The sequence below is a fragment of the Phyllobates terribilis genome, unplaced genomic scaffold, assembly GCF_046119375.1.
Source record: "Phyllobates terribilis strain yellow unplaced genomic scaffold, ASM4611937v1 Scaffold_13__5_contigs__length_258822181, whole genome shotgun sequence".
Taxonomy (NCBI): domain Eukaryota; kingdom Metazoa; phylum Chordata; class Amphibia; order Anura; family Dendrobatidae; genus Phyllobates; species Phyllobates terribilis.
Window position 1 is genome coordinate 27,265,075 of NW_027362773.1, and position 20,072 is coordinate 27,285,146.

Below are 20,072 nucleotides of genomic sequence, written 5' to 3' on the forward strand. Positions count from 1 at the left end.
CTTGCGCTGCTCAGATGCTGACATGAGCTGCTGGCAGACAGGACACAGTGCTGAAGCACAGCAGAGGGGAGGAAGGAAGGTGAGTTGGGGTGTGGCCAGGGGCCTGGCCAAAATTTGCTATGACGTGCAATGCATGATCTGTCCCTCTTTCTCATCTTCAAAAGTTGGGAGGTATGCGACCTTGCAAGCTAGAAACCGGAAGGCAGAGGAGCAGGAGCAGTGTGCTCCTAAAGACCGCCAGACATGGCGAAGGAATGTACTCCACTCTCTCTTGTAGTGCCATAGAGAATGAATGGGTGTATTTCAGAACCATCTTCTTGGGATCAGTAAAGGTCCCAGCAATCAAACCCGGTAATCGGTAAGTTACTACCTATCATGTGGATAGGTGATTACTATATGTTCGGTATAACACTTTAAATAAAAAATAACTTCAACCAATATTTTTAAATAAACACAATTTTAGCACAAACACAAAAATTACCAAGGACAGTAATCATATAGTATACTGCAAATAATGATATGTTGGACTGCTCTATAAACGTATATATTTTGTATTTTATCAATATCCAAGTAAAATAAATTCATGACATTATCAGATAAACACAGTCATATCCAGCTATTCACTTGTTATGCCTATTACCTGGCACATATTGCTGCCTGACCAGATATTGATGTAGAATATCAGTCACCATCCAGAGGAGGCAGCACCGTTGTATGGTTGTGTCGAGTGTCTCATGATTTCACATTATGCTCCTAATTGTCATCACTTTAATTATGTACCACAAGTTCAAAAATATAAAACTAAACTGAGCGAGCTCCAACCATCAAAGATTTGTTTTATCATCCTAAGAAGGTTAGATCAAGGTCGGTGGATGACCCTGGACAAATTTGGTTGGTGGCCCCACCCTAGTAGCAATATCATATAATGCAATGGACCGATGCTGGACATGTGGGAGATATCAACAATATGTATGTTGACCGGCCATGTATGTATTGGGAAAACACAGGGATTTTGGCATGTTTGCCCATTTGTTTATTCAAGAGATAAGTACATTGTAGCTGCCTATATCCATCTTGTTATGGTAATAAAAAATACACCACCAATTTTCTTCTAGTTAACAATTTCAAACAAAGAAAAAAAGGGCTCAAATTTTATTCAATACTAAAAGTTTTAGTTCTTGTTGTAGTGGGAAAGGGACATTCAACAGACACCAACACAAAGGGCTGAGGAGGCACCAGGTCCCCAATTTGTTTAAAAGGAATCTATCAGTAGGATCAACCCTCCTAGACCGCCTATATGGGCATGTAGGTTATCGGAACTTGAATAAAATGATACCTTGAAATCTGCGATCTGATGTCTTATTCCAGAAATATTAATGTTTTTCTTAATATGTAAATGAGCTGTTAAGATCTATGGGCCGGACATAGATCTCCCTGAGAAACTGCCTCTTGGATTTATTTTAAATAAAAGGGGCATTACCAGTGTGAGACATGTATATCAGTAGAGCAGACTGTCAGTCATTACATGTCTCACACTGGCAATGCCCCTTTCATTTACAATAAGCTCTGGAGACAGATTCTCAGGGAGATCTATGTTCGGCCCATAGATCTTAGCAACTCATTTACTATTAAGAAGGACGTGGATTTCTCTGGAATAAGACATTGGATCGCAGATATCAAGGTAACATTTTATTCAGCTTCCTATGACCTACATGCCCATATAAACAACTTAGGACAGTTGATCCTACTGACAGAATCTCTTTAAAATACCTGCGAATAGGGTATAATATTCTCACCGATTGGTACATGGTGCCCACTGTTCTACATAAAATTCCCATTGTTGGAGAAGTGAAGAGCATGGTGGGTCCATTATACACCACTTTGGTCTAGCCGAAGCTCCATCACTTCTTGTGTAAGAGATCACGAGCCACCTCACAGGTCTCAGTGCCTCTCTGTCCTGACATTTTTTAATCCTCAGACAAACTCCACACAGAAGGAAGAGATATCAGAACTCTTTGTTCAGATAGATGATAAGATAAGTGCAGCGTAAACCTGTATCCCAATTATATCTTATTTGGACCCTTCTGACCACCATTGTTGGTAGCCAAAGACATATCTGCACTAGGACAGCTCCGCTACTTTAAAAATGAACATGTTTGGTATAAGAGGAATGTGGCATTACATGGAATAAATGGCATAGAATACAATGCATAGAGAGTTTGATGCTCCAGAAATTTTGTTTTATATAGGGGGTGCTGAATTGGGGACCTTCCTCTGTGGTGCACATTTCCATTAATAGGGCATATGGCCAGGAGCGGTCTGCAGTTCATATTTGGCATGGGAACCTAAAGTGTTAATCTGTTCAAGGGCAGATAAAGTTGAGTATACTTCTAATTTAGCAAACATAGTTCATGTTAACAAGGCTCCACTATCTGATTATTACAGTAAGATATGTTCTTGCACTTTTATAAGTCTGAGTTCACATCTGCACTTGTATTTGCAGTATTCTGTTCTTTCATAGGTACAGCAGAGCAAAAAAACCCTAGGAGTCCTAGATCTGTTACATGACACCTGCTGGACCATTCTGTCTATATTGGTGTAAAGCTGGTGACCGGATTCAACACACAGATAGACATGAGGCAGGAACCGCCAACAAACTATTTATTTTCTCCGATAGGGTGGTAACTTATAGTAGTTATGGAAACAGTTAAACAGTATGAAACAGAATAATCACAAGTAAATTATACAATACGAAACATATAATCTTAGAGTTCACTTTAAACGTTCAGGAAGTCTCTTAGGGATTTTGCTTATGTTCCTCTAACAGGGATGATAAACCCATTCCTGTGGGAGCTACTACGTTGGCTCCTCCTGAAGCCATGGCCCTAGTGAGGGTCACCGATTCTTCTCGCTAGGCCACAAGTCCTCCTGATAAAGTCTACCAAAGCACGTTGGGCCTCCTTCACTTCAGTTGACCCCTACCCTGTCCGCTGTCCTAGCCCAGGCCATCCCCTAGACCGTATGTCAGTGCTGGAAGTGACGGTCTGGCTCAGTCGCGCTGTACTACCGATGACGTCCTCTCTCAGGCGAAGTCTCCTCACTGATCTTCGGTGTTTGACCGCTGGTGAGGTGTCTCTCAGGTCCGAAAGGATGATGGCTGGGCTCCTGTTCTTGACTAGCGTCACCTGGGCTCGTGGTTTTTACCGGCGCAGGTCTGCGATTCAGGTCTTGACCGGCGTAGTCGGAACTCTGGGTATTGACCGGCGCAGATTGGGCCCTCAGGCCTTGACTGGCGTAGTCTGTGCTCCGGGTCTGGTCTTCTGCCACATGGGTTCTATCTCTGACCGTGCTGCGACCTGCTGGTGCACGCTCCTTACTGCGGCCTGTCACCCCAGCTGCAGCATCTTCCCATGTGCTCGTCTGGTCCACTCTTCTTCCTGGTGCCACGAGAGCGTCCGATTTGTTGTGCAGACCTTTTATACTCAGGATCCCCATCATCAATGGCACCTGACTAGGTGTTGCATCCAAATTCTTCCTCCCTGCAACTTCTCCTCTTGAGGTTGGTTTCACATGATACCGTCTGGACGGTACATGGCAGTCTTCTCGCACCAATGGTACACAGTGCTGGGGTTTGTCAGGATTATTGTCATCTCCTCTTACATTAGTGTCTGTTTGATTTCCGCCATGGGGTTCTTCATTGAAAGTAACAGAAGTTACAAAGGTCCTGAAAAAGAGCTGAGCAGTTGTCTTACCACACTTTTTTTTTTAATCCAACTGAGGACAACATCCACATATATTTTGTACACTCTTCTGTGTCATTTATCTGTAAAACCTTTCGCTGCTCCAGCGCTGCTGGTCAGGTGCAGTGTGACACTGCGCAAGTAATTAGCTGTGATTTATTGCAGCTATGTGGTGGTGGAGCTGGAGCGGCAGGGAATTCAGCAGGCACCTAAGGCTTCTCTAATGATTTTATTAGATTATCACCCAAGGACCCATATTTCCCAATCAACGGCAACCCCTTCAATTGGCTTCCTATGAAACTAGTGATTTTGTGTGTAGCTGAATTAGGAGGCATTGGGTTGTAAACCATGAGGGAGAGCAATATCTTTACAGGGGTCTGAAACCTGTTAGTGCTATTTAAGCAACAAGAGACAAATAAAAAATGTGTTTTATTGTTTTAAAAAAAAAATGCTAAAACTGTTATCCCATCCCTTGTAGAATTAAAGCAGCTGTTGATTATTTTTTTGTTTGCACCCCACCCCAAAAATACAACGTAATAAAAGATAATGGGAAAGTAAATCTTTTATTTGTTTTCTTTGAAACTTAAAAAAATACCTAACTGTATGCAAGCAACAATGTTACACATTAAAGGGGTTGTCCCGGTTTGTAATAAAGTCCGCAGTCACACAGTCAGGATTGTTCATTGCCAACGACAAGACCGAGCGGTCACGTGACTGCAAGTGTGCGATCTGCATACTTCCGGCAAACCTAGTCGACACATGACCTGATATATGCTAATCGCATACTTGATGTCACATGATAGACCGCTCTATTGACTGGACAGGACTGGAGAATCCTGACAGCGCATAGTGTGCACGTTGTGTGGTTTCAAGAGTCGGTAATCACATGGAATGACTGCAGACTTTCATTCCAAACCTGGACAGCCCCTTTAAGGATGACAGCAATGTTACCCGTGGAAGTTGAATTAGGTCCTGTAGAAAATCCTATGGGAATATGGAAAAGTTGAGCATTAACTGCACTCAACAGTGAAATTGTAACACCAAGTAATAATGTACAGTAGTCGGACTCCCCTAGTCTTTATTCCAGGTACACTAACAGCTCGGCGTTACACTGATTTGGTCGCGGAACTAATGGTGCGGACATTCTACAAAGTGTCCCGGGGAGAGTTCTTCAGCATGACTAGACCAGGCCGCTTGTTGCTGGTGCTACTGTGAGCAGCCTGCGTGGCCTGAATGTGCTACCAGAGCCTGCAGCGTCTCCGGACTTGTCTTCCATCAAGTACATCTGGGACATCATTGGTCAACAATTACAAAAGGAGCTCCCAGCAGCGGATCTTGATAATTTGTGCCCAAGTTAATTCAGCATGGCATAACATGCCTAAGACAACCATTAATATCCTCACTGATAGCAGCCAAGGCTGTAAGTGCAGGGATTTCTGTACATGGCGCTCCTACTTGATAGAGACTAATTTTAGATATTTTAAAAATGTTGTTTCCATTTATTCATTATTTACATATCAGTAACACGTCTATCCATCCTGTGGTTTCCATAATTCCATGACTTTTCCTTCTTGATGTTGCAATTTCAATGTAGAGGAGTGTAATATAATAAAATTTTAGACATACCTACCTAAAGACTTTGGGAATATGATGCTGTGATTTAACTCTATTTTAGTATTTTTAATAGGTTTTCTTTGACTTTGCTCTCAATGAAGCATATGGGCATTAGTTAGTGTGTAAAATCATAGTCGGATTATAATGAGGGCAATCTGGGCTACTGCCCGGGGGCCCGGGGCTTCGGGGTGTCCATGGCCAGATTGCCCTCATTATAATATGTGCGGCGCCACGGCACATACCTGTTGTCAGAGGCGGGGGGTCCCCAGACCGCTCCCCCAGCAGCGGCGCACGGCCGCTGCTTCTTCTTCGGCTGGGCCAGCACTGCACCTGTTAACTTCCCTGTGTGCTGGCCCGGCCGCGTCACTGCTAGGAGACACGGCCCTGTGCGCGGCTGTGTCTGCTAGTGTGACGTCACGCAGTGCACGCCCGGCCTGCACTGCTGCACCGGAGAGGAGCTGGACGACGGGAGCCGGGGGATGATGAGTGTGTGTGAGAGAGTGATTGAGTGAGTGTGTGTGTGTGTGTGTGCAGGCAGATATCATTGTGTGATGTCTGTTTATTGTTTATATGTATTTTTGTGTTTCAAATGTGTTTATGCGTGTATGTATGTATATGTCTGTGTATGTTTGTGTGTGTGTGTGACTGCGTGCGGCCTCCCGCTGTATATAGATGGCGCCGTGCGGCCTCCTGCTGTGTATAGATGGCACCGTGCGGCCTCCAGCTGTGTATAGATGGCACCATGCGGCCTCCCGCTATGTATAGATGGCTACGTGCGGCCTCCTGCTGTGTATAGATGGCACCGTGCGGCCCCCTGCTGTGTATAGATGGCGCTGTGCGGCCTCCTGCTGTGTATAGATGGCGCAGTGCGGCCTCCCGCTGTATATAGATGGCGCCGTGCGGCCTCCTGCTGTGTATAGATGGCGCCGTGCGGCCTCCCGCTGTGTATAGCTGGCTATGTGCGGCCTCCTGCTGTGTATAGATGGCGCCGTGCGGCCTCCAGCTGTGTATAGATGGCGCCGTGCGGCCTCCAGCTGTGTATAGATGGCACCATGCGGCCTCCAGCTGTGTATAGATGGCACCATGCGGCCTCCCACAGTGTATAGATGGCTACATGCGGCCTCCTGCTGTGTATAGATGGCTACGTGCGGCCTCCCGCTGTATATAGATGGCGCCGTGCGGCCTCCCGCTTTGTATAGATGGCGCAGTGCGGCCTCCTGCTGTGTATAGATGTCGCCGTGCAGCCTCCTGCTGTGTATAGATGGCATCGTGCGGCCCCCTGCTGTGTATAGATGGCTATGTGTGCTCAATATTAAGCCATACAATTAATGTAAGGATATGTACCCACGATGCAGAAATGCTCTGGATTTTTTTTGAGCATTTCTGCATCTCCCTGGCAGAAAAAACGCATGCGGATTGTACATGCGGATTGTACGTGCGTTTTTCCTGCCAGGGACATGCGGATGTGAAGTGTTCTTCACATGCATTTCCGCATGCGGGTTGACAAGTGCTTTCCAAGCGATTTTAGCATCACTTGGAAAAGTACTTGATAACTTGGTCACACTATATAAATCCATGCAACTGGCATGGATTTATATAGTGTGACCGTAAAAGAATGGTAAAAATGAAAAAATAAATATATACTTACCTTCTGATGGCCAGCCGACGTCAGCGGTCGCGTGACCCGTCACATGACTAAATGACGTCACCACAGGTCCTTTAGTCTACCGCGAGCTGCCGGCAAGCCAGGACGCATCGGATAAAGACACTGGGGGCCATCAGAAGGTAAGTGTAATGTATATTTTTTATTTTATTCTTTTTTACAGGTTCTATGGTACCCGGGTCCGGAGGAGAGTCTCCTCTTCTCCAAACCTGGGTACCATCCGCACATTGAAACGCTTGGATTCTGCATGTACAGATGCAGTGATGCGGATTCCATGCGTTCCAATGCAAGTCAATGGCGGCGAAAACGCAGCGCTTCCGCAAAATAATTGGTTGTGCTGTGGTAATGATAATTCGCAGCGGAAATTTCCGCAGCATGTGCACAGCACATGCGGATTATCATTGGGGGACATGGCAGACCTTCTACCAAGCGTTTCTGCAGTGGAATTGCCGCTGCGGAAACGCTTAAAAACCGCATAGTGGGCACACAGCCTAAAAAAAAATATTATAATTAATATATCAATATTGTGCCAAATTAATTTCACGTGAACTATCACATGATCTATCACAGGGGATCATGTGACATGTGCTACATCAGGTGTGTGTGGGGTGGGGGGCCCGCGCCTTCTAAACTGCCTGGGGCCCTTGCTACTCTTAATCCACCCCTGTGTAAAATATACAGATTCTGATACAGTTCTGTGTAAACTTTAGGCTATATTGCAGAGTATCCAGTAGGGGGAGACAAAAACATCTTGCTGAAAGCATCCTCCCTTGGGAAGGAGCAGTAGGGAGACAAGTTACTATACTAACCCTGACACTGCCCAAAAGAAAGGAGAGAAGGAATAGTCCTCAAGGTCCCACAGAAAGCTGATCTACAGAAAGGCATGCTGAATGTCCTTAACTTTAACATAGAGTCTGAATAAGGGCAGAAAGTCTGGAGTAGGAATAGAAGTCCTTCCCTGGAGGCAGAGGGTCCCAGCCCTGGGAGAAGAGTGTCACTGGACAGCTGAGGTCCCTGCATTGATCCCTTTGTGTCTGGTGTGACCTGTGTAACCTGCTATCAGCACCCTCACACCTTAATTGAGAAGATCTGCTGCCTGGTTCTGGGCAAGTCATCTGAAGCTTCATGGCAACTTGGACTGTACGCTCCTAGGACTGTCGGAAAACCTCTAGGACAGAGCCATGGAAGTTGTGGATGAGACAGAGGCTTTACAACGCTTCTTTGAAGGTAAGATTGACTGCCTTGGGTGTCTGAGTCCTAACTCTGTGGTTTTGGAGATTCACAATGAGCTTTGACTGTTGTAGTGGAGTTGCGTCTTTGGATTCACTTGTATCCTTGGCTCTGTTCACACCACGTTTATTTAGCATGTATAATTTTGTCATTGCTCAATGGATAAATGCAAGGAGACGATTGAGTTAATATGATTTCAGCATCAGACTGTACGTCTGCTTGCACCATTCATGTAGAAATATTGTTCCGTGAAAAAACGCAAAAAAATTGCGCCGCATGTGTATGTCTTAATCTACATCAATAATCAATATTTATTTAATTGTAAATTTCCATTGATCTTAAACGATAAGACCTAAAAATAGTCGATCCCACTGGCACATCACACCTTCAGCCACGTTACGTAACTTGTCCTTCAAGAACGAATCTCACGCGGTCACAGATAAGAATAACACAACTCGCCACGGGGGAGATTTAGGGTCATATTCTCGAAGGGCAAGCATTGCCACTCACATAACAATATGTATATCCTACCTAATGTGCAACCGCCATTTACCACATTCACTATCACCAACCCAAAGTGACTAAGATTATTGTCACAAGAACGAATGACGGTGAAAATCTGACGTCAATTATCTTCTGCAGAATAGTTCGGAGGAATGCAACGAACGACCGCTTTTATATGGTTCGGTTTTTAAGTTAAAAGTTTTAATGGAAGGAAGAAGTGGAACTTATTTGAAGTCTTCTGGATTAGTTCTGTGATAAATGAATTCAATATATTATTATTTTTATGTTTTTTTTCTCTCATTTTTCATGCAACAATTTCACTATTGCTTTTCATTGTTTATTGCCTATAATGTATTTTTATACCGATATCATGGCCTGAAAAGTTTACATTTATTGAAAGGTTTAATCAACATATAAAAGCTAGAAAAAAAATGTGGAAAGATCTCACCTTTGATTTTTTCCAGTACGTTACATCTCACCTGACTGCCAGGCAGATTTGTATAAAATTACACAATTGGAAAATTCAATTTTTCCAGTAACAAGTTTGGTTACATATCGCTATAAACTTGTTCAAACTGGATAAAAAAAAAGTTTTTTTTAATTCCACCTCGAGAAAATAAAAATTTTAATAGGCAATAATAAAATGTTCGTACGCAGAATCACTTCAACTTGTGTAATTGATAATCAGATTATTATTCATGTCACACCATCACCATTTTTTTGGGAGGAGGAAGGGTGGGAGGCTGCTTAAGGTTGGTAGAATAAAAGACCTAAACGGATTGGATAAATGATGCATAAAATGAGAATAAGTTTCAATTAGTAAAACATGAGTGCATTAAAATTGTGTGTTCAAGTTAAAAGATAGAAGAAAAATAAAATCATGGCATTGAAGATGTATTTTATAGCACCAAGAAAAATATGTTTTTTATTTATTTCTGTTGGGGTAAGTATATTAGTATATATTAGTATATTATTATATATGTGTGTATGTATGTATATGTGTGTGTATATATATATATTTATTATTATTTATATATTAATATATATATTTAATATTTATATTGTTTTATTTATATATTTATATTTTGTTATATTACGGAATGTATTATGTTATTTATTATATATATTTATTGATTTATTTATGTATAAATAATATATATTTATTTATGTATGTATATATATCATAGATGTATTTTTATATATATATTTACATGTATACATTTTGAAAAATGGTGAACTGGTAACATTTTCTCCATATATTGCAAATAAAAAATATTCCTCATTATAATAATTACATTGTTTTGACTTCTTTAGGGAAAGCGATTAGGGCTTTGTTATTAGAGAATGGGCCTACTGTAGGTGCATGTATTCTAATAGTATAGCCATAAAATATGTACACATGTATATACATTTATCAATTTGTCACACACATTAAAATGTATAAAAACAAATACTTATGCTGGAGAAATTTGTACCATATTTGCAAACAATTTGATCAATTTAAAGTCATCTGCCGGTAGCTCGATCATTATTTTAGAGTATAGAGTAGTTGAATGGTATTGCGCCATTGATCACCTATTTTTTGGCTGCCACATAGGAATGACAGGTTACACTTGCTGTAATGGCTCGATTTTTCTGTAAGAGTATAGTGACATGTGCTACAATCTTTCTTATACATCATAAGGCATTGTGTGGAATATGGCAGGTAAATAATAAGCCATTTTGTGCAAGCGATATTATTGACTTTAGACCTTCGTTATTTATAAATGAATTATCTATAGATCTTGTGCAATGTGAAAATACATTGGGCCAATTCATCATTTTGATTTTTTTTTTACGTCACTTTTCTTTTTTCCTTTTTAGTAGCATCCACCGATATTTTTTGCACCAAATGTCACAAAATGATGCAAGTGGTTCATTAATTTTGCACAAAATTAAAAATGCTCTTTTTTTTTTTTTTTTTTTTTTTACCTGTTTTGCTACTTTAAAGTCGCATGTCGCACCAAAGTTACAGTCATTCATAAAGTTACCGCAGGGGAGGGTGGGCTCTTTAATGCTATTGTGACAAATTTTAATTTTGTGACTTTTCAAAAAGTCACAAAAGTCTTGCGAAAACATCTGAAAAAACCCTAAACTCCACCCATAGTGGTGAACAAAAAAAAGGATTTCCACATATAAAAGTGACAAATAGAAAGCTGAATAGGTTGCAAAGCACCAAAAACGCCAATGCAATAATGAATCGGACCCATTGCTTACTCTCAAATGGGACATGTGGTGGAAGAATATTCCAGAAATGTTAGCTGAAACCTTTTAATGAATTATATCTACAGTACAAGAACATTTTGAAACATTTATATAGATTTGTTTCTAGAGCTTAGGAAATAATTTCTATGTGGAATTCTGTTTTTATGGGATTATTGGGCGCAGTGTTCTGAATTACCAGTCATCAAAAGAGACAAAAAATTACTTTTAGAAGTTCAGATTCTCCAGGAAAAAGTCCTAAATGCTGCTGACTTTAATTATAAATCCAAGGTCTCATATTTCTTCATATGTTCTTGTTCTTTATTTATATTATTGACACTCATATAATTTATATATTTTAGAACTTTAGGTGTTATTTGTAAATACTTTAGATAATTTTGCAGTTTTGTAAACTATTCAAAGTTCTTAACTTTTAAGTGTTGGATTAAAGGAATCCTAATGAAATTTAACGTAGGAATGTGTCTAAGGCCTCATTCACACGTCAGTATTTGATCAGTATTTATCATCAGTGTTTGTATGCCAAAATCAGGAGTGGAACTTACAGAGAAAAACTATAATTGAAAGATTGACACCTGTTCTGTGTTTTGGAGACACTCCTGGTTTTGGCATACAAAATACTGATGAAAAATACTGATGTGTGAATGAGGCCTTATATGAATACTGTAGGGAGTGAACTTCTGCCACAAATAAAAGATCAATTATGAGACCGGTCCAAATAGAGCAAAAGAAAGTGCAGGAATTTCCCGGAGCACCCAGTCAGATCTTGTTTTCATTTTCTAAAAACCATCAGAGATGATTGTTGCTTTGGTTGATTTCTTGCTATGGGAAACACTTGCACTTTGTTTTGTTTTGTTCTGTAGTTTTGATTGACAGATCTTCCTCCAGTGGGGGACCTCTATCGAAACTAGTGCAAAGTAAAAAAAAACCAATGTGTTTGTATTGGCAAGCAATCAGATTCAACTCTTATTTTGTCTTCAATCTGATTAGTTGCTGTGTGATAATTTTCATAACTTTTTCCCATTGGTTTTAGGTGTTAAAAAAAACAAGAACAAACGTATATTACATATATCACAGCCTTTATAACAGGCCTCTCACAGTGCCGTTACTTAACGCTCATGGGCCCCAATGCGAAAGCGCCAACTGCGCCAACAATTATTGCAGGTCTTCAACAGTATTTGTTTTTTTTATACAAGCCAAAAGGACCTTTTGGGCCCCTCAGGCTCCAGGGCCCGGGTGCGATTGCAACCCCTGCACCTACTGTCTTTAATCCCCTGGCCTTCCATATGGGGCACAAGGACCCTACAGACATAAAAGTTGCGTGTATATGTTGTTATTTATCAACTGAAGGAGATGCCCTTATTGTAAAGATTAGTGATGGACCCCCAACTAATCATTTGCTAGGAAACCCCCTTTAACAATTACTAAAATGGACTTTATTTAGAAAATTGTATTTCCCTTGTAAGAGCAATACACTAATGCTTCACTAAAGGATTATTCCCATCTACACAAATGTTTATTGTCAGAATTATTCCAAATACAAGCAATTTTGCAGTTTACTGCTTATTAAAATTTTCAACCGTTCTTGAGATATTAACACTTTTCTTGTTTCCTTGGAGACCGACCACTGCTGCTAGATAGCAGAACAATGCTTATAGGCTCTTTTCTGTTGAGCTTTTTGTTTTGAAGCCGTCCAGGATTGCTGGCACTCGCTGTTACCTACTGATCTCGTCCGGCTTCAGCGCAGTGCTTACAAGCTAGGCAGCAGCAGTGGTTGGTCTCCTAGACAACGATCTGTAAAGAAAAGTGTTAACACCTCAAGAGCAAATAGAAATTTTAAAAAGAAGTAAATTGCAAAAGTGCTCGTTTTTACAAGCACTATCCGAAAATATCCATCTATGAAGATGGGAATAACACTAAGGCTATGTGCCCACGATGCAGAAATGCTCCGGATTTTTCCTGAGCGTTTCTGCATCTCCCTGGCAGAAAAAACGCATGCGGATTGTACATGCGGATTGTAGATGCGGATTGTACATGCGTTTTTCCTGCCAGGGACATGCGGATGTGAAGCGTTCTTCACTTGCATTTCCGCATGCGGGTTGACAAGCGCTTTCCGAGCGATTTTAGCATCACTTGTAAAGTGCTTTTCAACTTGGTCACACTATATAAATCCATGCAACAGGCATGTATTTATATAGTATAACCAAAAGAATGGTAAAAAATAGAAAAAAAATCTATACTTACCTTCCGATGGCCCCCGCAGTCTTGCTTCGCTCCGTCCGTCCACTGAAAGACCTGCAGTCACATGACTGTGACGTCAGCGCAGGTCCTTCAGTCCACCGCAATCTGCCGGCAAGTGAAGACAAGGAGACCGGGGGCCATCAGAAGGTAAATATAACATTTATTTTTAATTTTATTCTTTTTTTCACAGGTTCTATGGTACCCGTGTCCGGAGGAGAGTCTCCTGTCCTCCACACCCGGGTACCATCCGCACATTGAAATGCTTGGATTCCACATGTACAGATCCAGTGATGTGGATTGCATGCATTCTAATGCAAGTCAATGGCTGCGAAAACGCAGCGCTTCCGCAAAATAATTGGTAGTGCTGCGTTTTTTTCCGCAATGATAATCCGCAGCGGAAATTTCCGCAGCATGTGCACAGCACATGCGGATTATCATTGGGGAACATGGCAGACCTTCTACCATGCGTTTTTAATGCGTTTCTGCAGCATTTTTGCCACTGCGGAAACGCTTAAAAAACGCATCGTGGGCACACAGCCTAATGTTCCTGATCTTATTTTTTCATTTGGTCTCTTCTTTGTTATTCTGCTTTGGCCATAAGATTGTCAGGGATGGGCTTGGGGGTGTGTGAACTGTCAGCCAGGGTGTATCAGCCACCTCTTCTGAAGAAGGGTGGGCACTGATTGCCTGGCATCACCAGGTATAGTAAAGGGTTATTTCCAGAATTGTATCCTCACCCATCCCTTCTAGATTCTGAGCCCTCGCGGGCAGGGTCCTCTCTCCTCCTGTACCAGTCGCTGACATGTTTTTGTTCAAACTAATGTAACATGTAAAGCGCCATGGAATTAATGGCGCTTTAATAATAATAATAATAATAATAATAATAATAATGAATGGAGCAGAGGTCAAACATGCACACCTCCGCTCAACAGGGCCCATTCTTGTGATTCTAGATCCCTGTACTCAAGATCTCTGTGGGTCCCGGTAGTCAAAAGGAACCCCGGTGTACACGAGTTATCCCCTATCCATAACTTGCATTTCTGGGACTAACCCTCTAACAACAATCATTGTATAGTAGTATTATTAGACATAGCAAAACATTGCTAGTACATTATCGTACGTATAGAGCCAGTCATGGCATGGTATTGATTTAGACAGGATTGCATATATAATATTCAACACAGCGGTTGCAGATACGCAATGAAGCATGCACAGGGTAAAAACAGATGAAAATAAAAAAAAATTAGGTTACCCATTCTGGAGTGTGGCGCCCGGTCTCCGACGCGCGTTTCGACGCTGCAGCCTTCTTCTGGGGGAGTCTCATTTTTATTTGTTTTTTCCTTGTGTATGCTTCATTGGAGATGTAAAATATATACTTTATTTGAACAATAGACACAAGATAAAATTGAATAAAAAAGGATCAAAAAGAAATTACAGATATCCAGCATTCTACTTGTGAACCATATATATGCACAGGACATATGTACCCTTTGGGACAATATAGATGCCTTTTAGATATTAATGCAGCATTTGTAGTGGAAACTAATGTGGAATAAAATTACCTTTTGAATGTTTAAGGATTATTATTTAAATGGTTACTATAGTTGATGTTTTTTCCTCTTGCGGGTGTGTGGTGCTATACATTAGCTAACTTGTAGAAATATATGTTCTAGAATATTATCTTTGCAGTTTATGGTGGCGGAGGTATTGTACAGCACACAGCTGTATGTACGGTAAGCATTATTTGACCAATGTACAGTATGGCACTGTTATTTTAGCACCATATAGTATGGTTATTCCTATATTGCAGCAAATCTTATTGAAGGAGCCAAGAGTAATATACATAGCACCGTTTAATATAAGGTCAACCCTGGACACTCTAAGATAAATCTTGTATATTCAGGTAGGTGGCCCCTACTTCATGCTCAGATCATGCCTATCGAGAAGGTAATGCCCTGCGGTCCTGAATATCTGCTGTGACCTGCCTGGCACTGACGCCGCTCCTGTACATATTACACAATGGGATTGTAAAGCCAGAGGGATTCCTACATCAGAGTCCACTATGTGGCACCGGCTGCCGATGACATGATGTCCGTCTGCGCCTTTCCCAGTGCAAATTTCATTTGGAATGAAAGTGAAAGAAGGTTGATAAGTGACATTCAGCCCAAAGGAATAACCTCGCTCTTGTTCCATATCTATGAACGACATAAAGAGGAAGTGAAGTCGTAAAATAGATCTAAACGGATCGCATTTATATAAACCTATCTGCCTCAGCCTTATCACCGCAGAGAGGTCCTTACCTGGAAACAGCAAAGATCTGGTTAATAGCTGCTCGGTATACAGGACTCAGCTCATCATTCCCAACCTCATCAATTCTACTGTCCTTCCCTTTTTCCCAGCACAACGTGGTTTAGGAACTGATCAAATATCTCAATAATCTTAAAGGGAATTTTAATTTTATACATTGATTATTGTGAGATCAGTGTGGGACCAAGAAAAGCCAAATGAAGTGGCAAGGTGCACACCCCCCCCCCCCCATATCAGGAACCTGAAATACCCCACCACAGTGTGATCAGTCAGGATTCGTAGGAATACTTGAAAAAAAAAAGATCTGATATACACAATATGGACAAAAGTATGTATATGTATAATAATAAAATATACGACTTAATCATTGAATTCAGGTTTTTCACTCAGTCCCATTGTCACAGGTGTGTAAGATCCAGGCCCCTTGCTGTGCCGTCTGCTTTTACTAATGTGGGCAGAATGGGTGGTCCTGAAGAGCTCACTGATACCAGGGTGGCCTTAATAGGACAACACCGGTGTAACAAGTCAGTGCGAGAATTTTCTTCCTTCCTAAATCTTCCATAATTAACATTTAGCGGTGTTTAGGAACCCCAACAACTCAGCCACAAAGTCAGGTGAAGTTACGGAAAGGGGTCACCGAGTGCCGAGGTGCATAAAAGTCATCAACGCTCTGCTGACTAACACAAAATCTGTGCACCTGGAGCTTGATGGCATGGGTTTCCATGGCCGAGCAGCTGCCAGCAAGCCTTACATCACCAAGCACAATGCTGATCATTGGATAGTGTGCAGTGAAGCATTTTGCCAATGTTGGACTCTGTAGCAGTGAAACATGTCCTGTGGCGTGATGATCACCCTTCTCTATCCAGCAGTCTGATGTATGAGTTTGGGTATGGGAAACATCAGCAGAAGTTGACCTGCCTGATTGCATTGTGCCAAGTGTAAAGTTTGGTGGAGAAGGGGTAATACTATGGCTTTTTTTTTTCAGGGGTCTGACCTTTACTTCTAGTGAAGTGAAGTCTTAATTCTTCTGCAAACCAAGACTTTGGACAATTGTAGCTTCCAACTTTGTGGGAACATTTTAGGGAAGGCCCTTTTCTATTCCCCATGATGGTGCCCAAAGCATGGTCCATAAAGGCTTGGTTGGTGGGAGTTTGGTGTGGCCACAGAGGGCCCTGACCTCAACCCAATCCAACATTTTTGGAACACACTTGAATGGAGATTATGAGCCCGGCCATCTCTTCCTATTTCAGGGTCTGGCGTCACAAATGCTCTTCTGGCTGAATGGGCAAAAATTCCCACAGACTCCTCCAAAATCTTGTAGAAAGTCTTCCCAGTAGAGAGGAAGCTGTTCTATCTGCAAAGGAGAAAACTATCTCTATATTAATGTCTATGGATGTAGAATGGGATGCGAAAAGCTCCTGTAGGTGTAATGTGGAGGGGGCCAGTACTTGTCCGTATAGTGTAGCTGTGGATCTCTTGTAAGCAGACGCCATAGCACTACTTAGCAAAGTCAGATGTGAGGACAATTATCTTTTTTTCTTTTTTATGGTTTTGAACATCACGATCTAGAGTTTTCATTGAAAAAATGTGACTGTATGTTGACACCTTCCTCTAACTCATAGAAAAGCTTGTACGTGGAAATGCACAGTTGTACTTTTTTCATGACATCCTACGTGCAATGCACCTTATCTACTGGAAATCCCTGAGTAAACACCACCTAATCATGCCAGGAGGTGGGTTTATTTCTAAGCAACATCATTGGACTAGAGGAAACAGACTGGGCATTGCCAACAGGATTTTTTTGCACAAAGAGCACATTATTAGTGTTTTATAGATTTGATGATATAACTTAGCTAAATTGATGTCAGAATAAACATATTGTGATGTTATTCTTCATGATTTATCTATTCTATGAAAATGGAGTCTGACAGTATAAACTGAGCACAGTAGGGGATATGACCCCTATGAAATTAATACCTTTAGTGCTTGAATTGCCGTAACTGATTTTTAATATAATATGCTAATTAGGATGTTCGGTGCACCATGGGTGTGGCCAAGAGGCTCCATCACTAGTGATTGACAGCATTGGCTTTCTCTGTAGACAGTGCTCTCTCTGGGAAGGTCAGTGCTGACAATCACCAGGGAGGGAGGTAGGGATATGCAAAACCAGTGGGCAGACCGGGGCTGATTAGCCACACCGAGGGTACACCTAGCTCCCTTATTAGCATATTTGATTGTACTTCTGTTTCTGCAGAACGGAGGCAGCCATTAGAACTCTAAGGGCTCACACGTGCCTAGATTCTGTCATGCAAGAGATTCAGACCGATTATGTCAATGACACTGGGATCAAACTGATCAGAGTGTGATCATAGTGTGATCTGATTCTCTTTCTTTTCCATTCTGTCCATCCGCAGAAATCAGACTGCACTCAGATATCATCCAAGTGCAATCCGATTATTTACACACACCCATAGACTAGAATGGCCCAGTGTGATTTGATTTGCAGATCTACTCACAGCATGCTGCAATTCTTTTCTCATGTCAAATTGGTATGAGAAAAAAACACTGATCTGTACTGCCCCATAGCATAACATAGGGCCGAGAGCTAGCTGATAAAACATCGCATAGCACTCGTCCGGGTTATATGCTCGTGTGAGCGAACCCTTTAGTCCACATTCACATGTTGAGTATTTAGTCTCACCACCCCGGCCCCCGGCCAGAATGTCCCGCTCCTCCTCCCCTTTCCTGATGCTGCCCAAGGTACACGCACAGCAAGCAGATCCCCGGGCACTGTGCTTAGGGTGCGCATGCTCCCAGCTTCTCAAAGGGGCCACGCCGTAGTAAAGTGTCCTCAGCCAATTGCTGGAGGACACTTATTATTTAAGGCACCTCCTCCAACATGGAGGTGCTTGAGCAACGTTGTAAGCTTGTTCATAACACTCTTGTTAGTTTTCCGGTCCCAGTGCGTGTATTCCTATATACCTGCCTGTCTATCAGCCTTGCCGGCCAGCCTGTCTATCAGCCATGCTTGCCTGCCTGTCCATCAGCCGTGCCAGCCTGCCTGTTTATCATCTGTGCCCGCCTGTCCATCAGCCTTGCCCGCCTGTGCTTGCCATCCACCTGAGGTCAGTCCTGAAGTAGCACCTGCTCCACCTCCCTCGTCTCTCCCTCGGATCACTCCTGGTTTTGGCTTACAAATGCTGATGTAAAATCCTGACCAAATACTGAACGTGTGAACGCAGCCTAAGGTTTGATTTTCATAGTCTATATCCCTTACAAGGCTACGTACTTATCTTATACTGTTAGTCCTGAAGAGAAAACAAAATATGGAAATATTTCCACCAGCACTGGAAACCGTTGCAGTTGTATCCATAATGTAGCACCTCAAGACCCAAGGCCACGAGCACACCCAGTATAATAATACTTATCCTAATATCTGCATCTCATGGTTTATCATTATTAGCATTTTATATATACAGGGTGTCCCTAAACTCTGGACAAATTAACTATAATTTTATTAATTTAATTAACTGTAATAGAATTTTGCAAAGTGCATCAACCGTTGCATCGCCAATGATGGAAATCATATTGAAGAAGTTGTTTACAATTCAAATTAAATAAAATGTTAATACATTTCATTTCTTGAAAATATGCATTTTTGCCTATGTGTCCAGACTTTAGGGACACCCCGTACATATTTAATGATAATGTTATACTAGTAGTTACATCCACAAAGATCCCCCTTTATCTCAGAATTGCTGTGTGTTGGGGGTGCCTGTAAAGAAATAAATTGTATCATATATACTAATAAAGACATGTCACAGATTTTTTCCCAGTATATGTAGAAGCAGACATCTTTTCAATATTCTAAGCTAGAGCGTAACTAGGGTTCCATAGTAAATTGTGGAATGGGTCACCAATTTATTGACAATCAACTGAAATATAATAATGCTGACATCATTTGCTTGAGCTGATGGATAATAGTGTGAGATCTTCGACACAAAGGAGCAATCTCCCCTAAGACCAAAATCAAAAGAGGACTAGCAATAGCCCAAAGGAATGTACATTCAATTATTACCCAAATGGGGAGAACCCCATATAATATCTCTCACTATAAGGCCATAAACTTTTATTCATTATTACATTAAAATACAGTAATGGTATTAAAAGGTTGTCCCTAATCTACCGAACAGTTTTATTTCTATGATCATTTATATATTTGTTCTGATGACACCATTGGGTGTCATCATTTATGGTAGAACAGGACAAAGTTATAATAGCACACGTCCCCCCAATATGTTTCACTGCTTTAGCGGCTTCATCAGGGGATGGGACGATGACGTGAATGGCCGCAAGCCAAACACACCATCTATACATAACATCTATATGTACCCATTAAACAATAGCAGTACGTATATCAGAATACTGAACATTTCCCCATTTAGGTAATAAGTGAATCTTCTCTAAGGTTCCAGGTTACGTCTTATTAAATTTTACCCCTTGAAAAAAAATGT

At 41.5% G+C, this 20,072-nt stretch overlaps 1 protein-coding gene across 3 annotated transcripts in view; it reads left to right on the forward strand.

Moving 5' to 3' along the window:
• Nucleotides 1-7,773: 7,773 nt before the first annotated feature.
• The window catches only part of MYRF (myelin regulatory factor), a 167,243-nt gene continuing 154,944 nt past the window's right edge, over nucleotides 7,774-20,072 (forward strand). For 2 of the 3 annotated variants that reach the window (XM_073657980.1, XM_073657981.1), the window contains exon 1: nucleotides 7,774-8,244. In XM_073657980.1, the coding sequence (XP_073514081.1) occupies nucleotides 8,199-8,244 (46 nt within the window). In that variant the 5' untranslated portion in view covers nucleotides 7,774-8,198. The remainder of the gene's footprint in view (nucleotides 8,245-20,072) is intronic. The other variant, XM_073657982.1, reaches the window with a different exon arrangement.